We start from the raw sequence: 11,420 nt of genomic DNA, 5'->3' as shown, positions 1-11,420 counted from the left end.
TAATGTATGACTATAGTCCGTTACTTTAACCCCTTAAAGTATCCTTAAAAGTAATCCATTGCTATGATCCCTAAAAGTTTATTGAAACTATAAAGTAGTTTTCCGTCAAAATAATCCCTTACTGTGATAGTAAAGTTATCTGTTACGGCAAACTATAGATGGCATTGAACTGGGACACACCCTGATTCCTGATGGGCTTCACACAGGTCTGTCAAATGTAGTGCAGAAAGTCCTGATGCAAGACTGATGTTCTTACCCTGTTGCTATGGTTTCCACATCTATTGTGAACGAACAAATTTTATAAGAATAAATAATTAAACCACACGATGAAGCCGCTGTAGGAACAGAAACACTACCACATACTGATCTTTAAAATAGATTTTATTTGCCATTTTGTAATTGAACATTTTACGATATACAGCTGACAGGACTAAGACATTTCAATGGATTTTGGCCCTAAAAGGTTGAACACACTGTTAGACGGATAGACAAGAGGATAGATGGATAGATTTGAAGATAGATAGATATGATAGAATGTCGCAGGGCTGTGTTCTCTTTTGTGCTTTTATTTCCCCTCTTCTTGTGAAGGTTTTCACATCGGCAGAGCAATGACAGCAGTATTCAACCATCAGTGTGTTGTGTTTCAGACCACTGAAAAAAGGCATAATTGACATGACATGATAGAATATATATATATATATATAGAGAGATATCTATATATAGATATATAGATATCTATATATAGATATAGATATTAAATTACATTAGACATTTAGCATGTATGAGAAGCAGTAGTAGTACGAAATTCAAGGTTGTTTCGGCAATTGTCAGAGAATTGCAACAAATCACAAACAAATTATCAAAACAAAACAAAATAATCACAGTTTTATTTGAAAAAATCTTTCAAAGTTGCACCATGCCTCAAAACCTTGCAGTAGCACATTTCAACAACCAAAATACTTTCTAGTCATCTATCCGGGCTGAAAGGTAGAGCGCTTCAGTAGTGTTTCTGTGTTTTCGAGTAAATAACTAAATAAATCTCTCCCCTCTCAAATTGCACAATCTTTGACAATCTCACTAATTGGATCAACATATTGATTTTATCCATGCCAGCAATGACCAAGCAATCCAAAAAGGAGCCACTAACATTTTTAAGTTGGAATCAGACACTTCAACCTCTAAAGATCATCTCTAACCTCACCTCCTTAAATCACTGAAACCCCGGAATTGGTAATGCTCTTGGGTCAACCAACTGCAAGATGGGAAGATAGCACGATGTAGCTTCTTAAACTGTGAAAACAAGGTAGGATTCATCAAATTGTGAAACTATTTGAGGAACAAAAATTGATGTCAATACCAATGAGGATCCTATGTGTCAGTTGGCACCACACTTTGTAAAATGCTTTCAAGAACTGTTAAAAAGAATGGCCTTTATTTGCCACTAAAATGCCATTCGTCTTGACCAAACTAGCTGTAAAAACCTCCTGCAATCCCCAAGTGCTTGAAGTTTGGATCAAAAGCATCGTGTATGGCAATACGTTTGATATCAGCTGGCTTCGTCTTGCTCTATTTAACTTTTCTATGTATACAAGTTCAAAAACATAAATGATGCTTAAAATCTTGACGATAGAATACGGTATGTCGTTTTCTTTCTCTTTTCTTTTAGTACAAAACATTTTTTTTCTTAAAAGGTAGACTGTGTTCATTAGCAGACAAAAGACTCGGCTAGCCTCGACGGGTTAGAAACATGAGGACAGCTACGTGCTAACACTACGGCCGCTCTACGTGTGCGTTCTACGTGCACGCTCAGCAGCGGCCGCTAGTACACTACTCGGGAGTAAACACGATACGCACAACATTACCTAAATTACACCTACGAGAAAATAACAAAGCAGTCAATGAAGAACCAAACCAATGATCAGAACCTCCCGTAGATAACACCTACCCTGCCTCCCCCCCTCAAAATAAAAACAAAGATAAACCTTACACCTACACACATCAGCCCGATTATAATCATTATAATTATGTTTTTACATTACTGTACAAAAGAGCAGGAAGAGTGGTAGGGCTGGCGGAGATGGCATAGGGTGTGATATAGAGACACACAAAATGGCGGCAGTAGGGCTCGCAGTATACAGAAATAAAACAGAAGACCGGCATGAATTGAATGGTGGCCATCAGTTGAATCAACGCGCTGTCCCACTTCTTATATACTGTGAATATTGTATTCACATGAGTAAAATATTTTGATTGGAAGGTGGTCTGAAAAAAATCAAGGCAAACTGACAAGATTCCCTCATCATGCCAAATTGAGTCTAGGCTTACACTGTTCCTATCAGTTATTTAATGTGTACAATAAGTTAGCTTTAATTTAGCTACCTCATTATGAAACCTTTCAAGCAACCTTTTATGTTCGGACAGAGAGATGAAACAAAAAGGTTAGTAAAATGAAGACTTTTCACCATCTAGGGGTTGTGGTGAGGTCCCTATAACCTCCCATCCAGGTGGGAAGATCAAATGGTCTGACAAAATGAAAGCTAGAATTAGCACAAGATATCTATTCCAAGGATAAAGAGTCTTTGCAAACTGTTCCCCCTACGTCAGCAATATCCAAGTTTCCTCAAGTAAAAACGGTTTGATTATCATTCAGGAGATATTGGTAGTACCTATTGCTTTCTTAGGAAGTAGATCAGGCCCCAATGATGTTGCCATTGGTCGATATTGTTAGGCCGGCCCACTAGACCACGGTGATGCATCACAAAACCTGTTTAAAGGTGTGTTCAACCAAAACCAAAGCAAATTTTTGGCTTTGATTGACTTTGAATACATACAAAACCAAGGCAGAGGAACAAATAGATGTACATTTTTCAGCGCAAACAACGTGGTTCACTCAAATCCTACTCGTGCGAATGACGCAAATTCGCCTCATTCGTGTGTTCGTTCAAATTGAAATATTTTGACTTTGACGGTTGAATTTCCCTTGATTCTGAATCCCTCGCACAAGAAAAGTTAGAATATTCGCTTTGCTTTTGGTGTGAATGCACCTTTAGAGGAGTAACTGTTGAGTAATTGTTTTTTTTAATGTAAAATATGTAACAGAAATTAGCTCTTGTAATTCTTTTGGCACGATTTGTGGAATGGATGCATAATATGATCTAATATGAGATATGTGCTAACAAGGTAAGAAAAAGGTACATATAATTCAATCTCGTCTTCAATAATGAAAAAGAAAACCTGGTTAGAAAAAATGTGTGCTCATCATCATAATTATCGTTATCAAGCCTGTCATCCTAACACCGACCATTTAGCCTTAGTTTGTGCTATTGTGCCTTCGCTAACCTGAGTACCCAATCCATACCACCTGGTGGACTGCTAGAGCAACTGCATCTTCTCCGCCAGAGAATCAAACCCATGTTGAGATTAAGAATTCTGACTGTAACGGTTGAATCTGCATTATCATAATATCGTAAAACAAGTGTTAAAAATGCGAACAGAGTAATTAAGGGAATTGTGTAACTTCCTTTGCTGTTTTATCTAAACGCAAACACTTGCTAAATGCTTGACAGTCCAGTCATGGCGCCGGGTTTAACGTACTGTAGATGCCATCGCGATGGTCTTTCCCACCCTTCCCACCAACATGCCCTACTTCATTATCCAACGGCTTTCACTGCTGCCCTATCACAGCCTCCCACAAAGAGGCAAGGAACCAATAACAGAAGAGCAATGGTAAACATTAAGATTACATTATGATCCTGTAGCGTCTTTACCAAATAAACACGTTTTCTTCTTTAGAATTATGTACTATGTTACTTTACAATAAGAAGAGGTAATAAGACACGTCTATCAATAGAACAACTCTATACAACTACATTAAAACTACTATCATTCAGTTAAGATGACTATTGCTTTCACAATGGTTTATATGACTTCATTTTAGAAACAAGTGGCATCTTTAAAAAAAAAAATGGCAACAAACCGCTGTCCCCTCTTATCTTAATTAAATCATTGAATCACAACAAACTGGCTCAGAGATTACACAAAAAAAACATGATGTTTTTTTTAAATACATTAAAATGTTTCACTGTGACTGCGGTGATTCCATACAAAGCTACGAAGGACGCGATTTCTAACCCACGCACCGCTCTATGGCACCCATACATACATGTCCATGCATGCTTAACAAGTGTTTTGGTAACATGCCATAACTGCGTCAATTGCGACATCTCATCAGAGAAAGCGAGAGAGAAAGCTGAGACACGAGAAAGTCTCTGAGGGACGGACCCCCGAAGAATCCTCCTGTTGAGATTAAAGACCAACTCCTCTACAGCCTAACAAGTTTGAGATGCTACGACTGAAAATCAGCATTTCCTTCGGGAAAAAAATGCCTCGGAAGACCTTTATAATGATGATGGCACTTTCTTCTCCTTTTATTTTTGCGACACACTGAAAAGTGTCTCACTTATTTCGTGCTTTGTGTTTTTTTTGCTTATATATGCGCTTGCTCATGCATACCAAGATGTATTCATTAATTAATTAAATAACGTGATACTGAAATATTGAATCTTTAAAATTCGTTATGATGCGAGTCAGCCAATCGCGGCACCAGTGTTATCTCCTTGGAAGTAGTAGACATGAAACCAGAGAGCTAGTAGGACCCTGAGAATATCTATTGGGTTCTCTTGTGCTTCGGCAAGAATGACCAATCAAAACAGAGCATGGTATGTGTGTGTGTGTGTGTGGGGGTGTTCTTGTGCTAGGTTAGAAGACCTTGTGTATGCAAAAAAGAAGACGGCACAGAAGATTGCCGCACATGGACCATTATCGTATGCTTCTGTGCCTGGTAATGACTCGATAAGGGTAGCAGCTTTACAGTAAACAGTCAATCCATCCTCACACTCCCTGGGGAAATTGAGCTTTGTGAGGACCCTCAATGTTAGCAAGCCATTCATTGTGCTTGTGCAATACTTGTGATCGGCCTAAAAGTAAAAGAGGTCTTGTCCTTAGTGGAGCTCGACTTTGAGGTCATTCTATTATACGATAGCTTTAACAACAATTCTGATCATTGTTGCTGTGTGTGTGTGTGAGTGTGTGTGTGTGTGTGTGTGTATGTGTCCTCATAAAGCAGGTCCTCAGAACGTCATGGTTGATCGTAAACAGCAGAACATGCTCGAGGACGGTCTAAACCACAAGAGATGTTCACTTGACATCTGAGTGTCTGCATGCGGAGCGATGCCCCCCACGGGAGGACCACACGACAGTGTGTGTCCCGCTATGCTAGCTGTTTGAACCCGCAGGGGACAGTGGTTGGTGATTTGGGCTCGATGGTCATTTGAATGAGAGGGTGTGGCCATCGGTACCACCCTCAGAAACCGATTCTGCATACGAGGACGTTGGGTTGGGGGGAGGGGGTGTTTGTAAAAAAGATGGAAAGTAAAGAAAAAAAATGAACGCCATTATTAAATTATGCGAAACAAAACAAACAATAACACCTCTATGTTCCCTATCCGAAAAAAAATCATCTGTGATTCCTATTCTTTTGTTTTGTTTCTTCTCCTTATTTGCTCTAGATCCGACACTCACACACAGAGACGGAAGAGGTTAGGTCAGAAATAATAAGCCCCTACAATATGTAAGGATCTCCAGTGGGTGGGACCTCCCCCACATTGCATTGTGGGAAAGTAAGGGATGAGGGAGGTGCTTGTGGGTGGACTGAGGAGATAGGATGGGGGGAGGAATAACGAGAGGGTGGGGGAAGAGGAGGAGGCAGACAGGTGTGTCGCCCTCTATTAGTGGGGGGCGGTACTGCGGCGTCTACGCCACGGCGGGGTTGGGGGTGTTTTGCGTGGCGGTGGAGCCGTTGCTGCCCTGCTGGATGGTCAGACAGACGTCCTCCTTCCTCTCCCGCGCCTCCTCCTCCTCCTTCAGCTCCTCCTTCTCCTTCGTCTCCTCCTTCTCCTTGAGGGGCAGCACCTCCAGGCCGTCCTCGGCTCCGGACACCATGGGGGCGTAGCGGCCGACCCGGTGCTCCCTCAGGGCGGGGCCCCACTTGGGGTCCGCCTTGCACGCGTTCCTTAACCGCTGGGGAGGGGGGAGGGAAGAGAAGGCGGGGGAGAGAGGGAGAGCGGTCGGGAGAGGGGAGGGAGAGCGGGCGGGAGGGGGGAGGGAAGAGAGGGTGGGAGGAGGGAGGGAGGAGAGGGTGGGAGGGGGGAGGGAGGAGAGGGCGGGGGAGAGGGTGGGAGGGAGGAGAGGGTGGGAGGGGGGAGGGAAGAGAGGGTGGGAGGGGTAGTGGGGGGAGAGAGGGTGGGAGGGGGGAGGGAGGGGTAGTGGGGGGAGAGAGGGTGGGAGGGGGGAGGGAGGAGAAGGAGGGAGGGGGGAGGGAGGAGAGGGTGGGAGGGGGCGGGGGAGAGGGTGGGAGGGGGGAGGGCAGAGAGGGTGGGAGGAGGGAGGGAGGAAAGGGTGGGAGGGGGAGGGAGGAGAGGGCGGGGGAGAGGGTGGGAGGGAGGAGAGGGTGGGAGGGGGGAGGAAAGAGAGGGTGGGAGGGGTAGTGGGGGGAGAGAGGGTGGGAGGGGGGAGGGAAGAGAGGGCGGGAGGGAGGAGAGGGTGGGCGAGAGAGAGGGAAGAGAGGGCGGGGGGGGGGTAGTGGGGGGAGAGAGAGAGGATGGGCGAGAGGGAGGTGAGGGTGAGAGAGAGAGAGAGGAGGAGATAGATAAGAGGGGAAGAGAGTGAGGGGAAGGGAGAGAGGGTGATGGATAGAGTGGGGAGGGAGAGGGGTGGACAGAGAGATAGGGAGAGAGAGAGATGGTTTCAATGTGTAGACTGAACATATATGTTGGAAGGCACCGACTATTATCTATAATGTTATATTAGGTGCCTCATAAGATAAAAGCTCGAAATGGAAATACTACAATGTCACTGTTGCATAACATCCCATTTACCACCATCTGATGATGACGATAGAGAAACAGGCTGTGTTGTAGATAACCTTCATGCTCTTGGTTATCCTAACGCGTCGAGATTACAGCTGTGACATGAAGGAAACGCTAAACTGATGATGGTGAGGAACACCTTTCCGCATTCACCTGTCCTTCATCTGTCCTACACATCTGCATACATCTGTCCTTTACATCTGTATACATCTATATACATCTGTCCTATGCATCTGTACACATCTTTCCTTTACATCTGTAGACATCTGTCCTTTACATCTGTCCTTTACATCTGCATACATCTGTCCTTTACATCTGTAGACATCTGTCCTTTACATCTGTAGACATCTGTCCTTTACATCTGTAGACATCTGTCCTTTACATCTGTCGAAATCTGTCCTCCGCATCTATAGACACCTGTCCTTTACATCTGTAGACATCTGTCCTTTACATCTGTTGACATCTGTCCTTCACAACCGTAACATTTATCAGGCCATGTCCTTCACTGCAAGGGGGTGGGTCAGGAGGTTCCTACCTCTCTGAAGGTGGCCCCGGGAGACCTGGAGATCCTGTAGAGAGCGTAGATGGGTATGCAGATCACTGAGGACATGGCCATGCAGAAGCCGATGCCCAGGGACCAGCCGGGGTACACATAGTCGTTGTAGGTGATGGGCTTGTACTGGATCACCGTGAAGATGAGGATGAACTGGGGAGAGGGGGAGGGAGAGCGTCTTTCACTTTGTCCGACTCTCAAAAGACAGTTCTTTTTTTTACAAACTTGATAACATTTATTTTGGGGTCAATCCACTTTTAATTGTATGCTCGGATTGTTGTAAGCCGGGTGACTCAGGTCCAAACGACAAGCCTGATGACTGAATGCCAACGTAATCCTCCCATCGGAAGTTTCCCGGTGCAGTGTTGTTTGCAAACGTATCGGTTGTTTGTCATTTGTACAGACAAAATGAAAGTAACAGCAATATATGTTTGCTTTGACAGAGTTCCTCGGTTGGTTTGGCACAAACAACTTAGCTTTCTAATAGCAATGTGTGTTTGTGTGAGTGCCTGCGTGTGTGTTTGTGTGTAGACCACTCACTGAGATGATGAGGGGGGAGATGAATCTCCAGCAGATCCTGAAGAAGAGCGGTGGGGGGAATCCCAGCATCATCTCCACATCTTTGAAGTAGTTCCTGTGGCCTGCACACCACAACACAAACAGACATACACACAACACACACCACCATAACACCCATACACACAAGCACAACATCAACCAACAAACCACACACACACAACGCAACAACACATAAAGCAGACAAACACACAACAAAGTGTTAAAGGTAGAGAGTCCATTTGTTTGAGTTTGAAAATAGAAAAGGTCCCTCATATTAAAAAAAAAATCAATGGTCAATGAAACATTCTGAAGAGAGTTGTCAGGTGTTATAGATACACATGGCATAGAACGAGTTACTTGTCCAGCAAATCATATTTCAAGTACGATGCCTCAACCACAACCCTAATAGATGACTAGTAGTTTAGTAAAAGCGGAATAGTGTTCCTCACCGTAGATGTACATGACACAGATGCACATGATGCAGGAGATGAGGACCAGGGAGAAGCTAGCAGCGAAGTTGTCCATAAGCAGCAGCCAGTAGATTCCGGCCTGAGAACACAATGCAACCATGGTGGTGAACTCAAAATGAGGCCTTGGGAGAAGACTTTATTTTAAATTCTTCAATCCTACCTTTAGGTAACGCACAATCACACTTCTGCATATGTAAACACTGGCATCTCTTCAATTGTTCGCTTGTAGCTTGGCATATGCAACCATGGTTTGGACATGATGGGTATCGAACCTGCACCCTCCAGTGAATCGGACCTGAATGGCTTCTCTTTTAAAGTGAATTGCTCTCATTTCCGTGGAGCTTCAGAAGGGAGAAATACTATGAGTGGGTTGGTAACTCATGTATCTTTAATTTCTTAACTTCTTTTTTCAATTGTTAAGCTTGGTTTGTCTGTCTGTCCTCACACTAAGTCAGATCTCTACAGTTCCTACAGTCATTTCCTTTTTTAAATGATTGTATTCATGTCCAACTCCTTCCAGTTGTGTTGTGTGCATTGTGTTGCATTGCTGGGTCATCTGCTTTTATTCTCCCTATGCTGAGCACTTTGTAAAACCTGTTCAAAAGGCGGACTATCTTTATTGTATTATAATCTACCTGTGTGGTCAGAGGAACTCCCAGACAGAACCCTATGATGGCCACGCCAAGGGTGACAATGGGTTTGTTCTTGATGATCCAGTCTGTCCCGATCTCGTCAACGATGGCCGTCGTCAGCGTCTCCAGCAGGCAGAACTACAAGTACGGCAAACCCAGCGAGTCAAAACAGAACTAGAAGTACTGCAAACACATGGAGTCAAAACAGAACTACAGCACGGTAAACACATGGAGTCAACAACGAACTACAAGTACGGCAAACACATGGAGTCAGAACAGTACGGTAGAAGTACAGTTAAAGTACGGTAAAAACCTTTGCAAAAATGTTGTATTAAAATACAATATGAATCCCTGCAGGGAAATTCCAGTCCAAATCACTATGGCCTCGTTTACAATACAGTATGTTCATTTATTTCATGGCATGGTTTCAGTGGGATTCAAAGCTCTAACTCTTGCTAGTGTTAATGCCATACTCTACCGGTCGAACGAGACTGAACCACCTAATCATATTGTCTGAAAACCAGTTGTTTTCCCTAGTGAAGAAGTGTATTCCCAGGAACCAGGGACATATGAAGGACAGCCCTGCTAGTGACTTCATTGTGTATCCATGTGTAGTCATGCGCCCTCAAGGCCAAACGCACACACTTTGGTGCTTCCGCAAACAAAGACGAGGGTATCCAAGACTAGGGTGTGTGTTCAGGGAAAACACCAGGGCATGGTTGTCTCTTTACACGGCCATCCAAAGGCGTTTTTCTGGGGGTAATTTGGCCAAATGTATCGTGTGTGATGTGCTCACACACACATGATGTTATGCAACACCTGTAGGGTACCAACGTGTGTGTGATGTGAGGACTCGCGTGGACAGACTGGCCAAGCCGTCCAATTTGGATTCCTGTTTGTTTGTCCTACTTTGTAGTACTAGTTTGACTGAATGTGTTTGCCGTACATGGAGCTCTGTTTTGACTCAATGTGTTTGCCATACTTGTAGTACTGTTTTTTGTATAGATGTGATTTGTTCAAACGTGTGTGTGATGTGTGACATGGCTTGGTCAGATGGTTTTCAAGCAGTTGTCTCCAACTTTCTTAGAGTTTTTTTTAATTTTTCTATTTTTAATATTTTATCTAACCAGGTATTTTTTATTATTTTTTCTCTTTATTCATGTTTGTATCATGTATGTTCCCATGACCTGCATTTATTTTCCACAGTGGATTGAACGAAATAATTAACAATTTAATAATATTCTCTCGAAGCTGATTCTCTGTATGCATGCGATTTGAATTTCCGCTTGATTTTCCCCTAGAGGAAACCCAGTGAACTGCGACCACAAACTGCAATCCGCTCCTCAAATCCACTGCTCTTTGACCGTCTCCCCTTACCTGGGTTCCCAGTCCCAGTAGGATGAGCATGAAGAAGAACAGCATGGACCAGAGGGGCGAGACAGGCAGCAGGGTGAGGGCTTCTGGGTAGGCCACGAAGGCCAGCCCGGGGCCGTGGTCCGCCACCTCGGACACGGGCACGTTCAGCGTGTGCGCCATGAAGCCCAGGATGGAGAAGATGACGAAGCCGGCGTACACGCTGGTGGCGCAGTTGGTGATGCTGATGATGATGCTGTCCCTGTAGTGGGGGGCGAGCGGGTGGGGGGGGAGAGAGCAAGAAAGGTGTTAAAGAAAGAAAGAAGGAAGAAGAAGGAGCAAGAAAGAGCATGAGCATGAGCAAGAGAGAGAGAGAGAGAAAGAGAAAGAGAAAGAGAAAGAGAAAGAGAGAGAGAGAGAGAGAGAGCAAGAGAGAAGGAGAGAAAGAGAGCAAGAGGGAGAGAGAACGAGAGAGAACGAGAGAGAGAGAGAGAGAGAGAGAGAGAGAACGAGAGAGAGGGAGAACGAGAGAGAGATTGCCTCAATATGGAGCACAAAACTTTTATAATGGAAAGAACCGAGGATTTCTGCTCATGTACTCCATCATGATATTCTTCAAATTACAGTTTAATTTCAATTATGCAACGCATCACATGGTTATCGCCCACAATCTGAGGGTAACAGAACAGTTATGGGGGCTCATTAAAAGATCTAGAGGGACAGCATATACACCGCAAGTTGAACTGCGGCCTCAAACCCGACAGTCCTCCACTGCCCCAGCTGTTGCACTGCGCTCGCTCGATACAGGCCCTCCAGGGAGGGCCTCTGGGGAGGGTGGTGGTGGTGGAGGCGGTGAGGGGGTCCCATGGGATCGCTGGGAGGGACAGCAGGTGTCCAGGCTTTGGGGGAGTGGAGGCCAGGAGGACTG

The 11,420-nt window shown here is 44.4% G+C and overlaps 1 protein-coding gene and 1 long non-coding RNA gene across 3 annotated transcripts in view; both read right to left on the bottom strand.

The window, feature by feature from the left end:
- Positions 1–363: 363 nt before the first annotated feature.
- The window catches only part of slc6a9 (solute carrier family 6 member 9), a 70,642-nt gene continuing 59,585 nt past the window's right edge, over positions 364–11,420 (bottom strand). For both annotated transcript variants that reach the window (XM_030364811.1, XM_030364810.1), the window contains 6 exons: positions 10,517–10,754; positions 9,143–9,277; positions 8,487–8,586; positions 8,020–8,120; positions 7,462–7,632; positions 364–6,078 (listed from right to left, as the gene is read on the bottom strand). In XM_030364811.1, the coding sequence (XP_030220671.1) occupies positions 5,812–6,078; positions 7,462–7,632; positions 8,020–8,120; positions 8,487–8,586; positions 9,143–9,277; positions 10,517–10,754 (1,012 nt within the window). In that variant the 3' untranslated portion in view covers positions 364–5,811. The remainder of the gene's footprint in view (positions 6,079–7,461; positions 7,633–8,019; positions 8,121–8,486; positions 8,587–9,142; positions 9,278–10,516; positions 10,755–11,420) is intronic.
- On the bottom strand, positions 7,101–7,452 carry LOC115549545 (uncharacterized). Its single transcript, XR_003977781.1, has 2 exons — positions 7,344–7,452; positions 7,101–7,192 (listed from the first exon to the last, which is right to left on the bottom strand). It is a non-coding gene; the product is annotated as an uncharacterized LOC115549545 (long non-coding RNA).

Source organism: Gadus morhua, chromosome 8 (assembly GCF_902167405.1).
Source record: "Gadus morhua chromosome 8, gadMor3.0, whole genome shotgun sequence".
Taxonomy (NCBI): Eukaryota; Metazoa; Chordata; class Actinopteri; order Gadiformes; family Gadidae; genus Gadus; species Gadus morhua.
The sequence above is the reverse complement of the archived record's forward strand: the minus strand, read 5'-3'. Positions and strand labels throughout refer to the sequence as shown.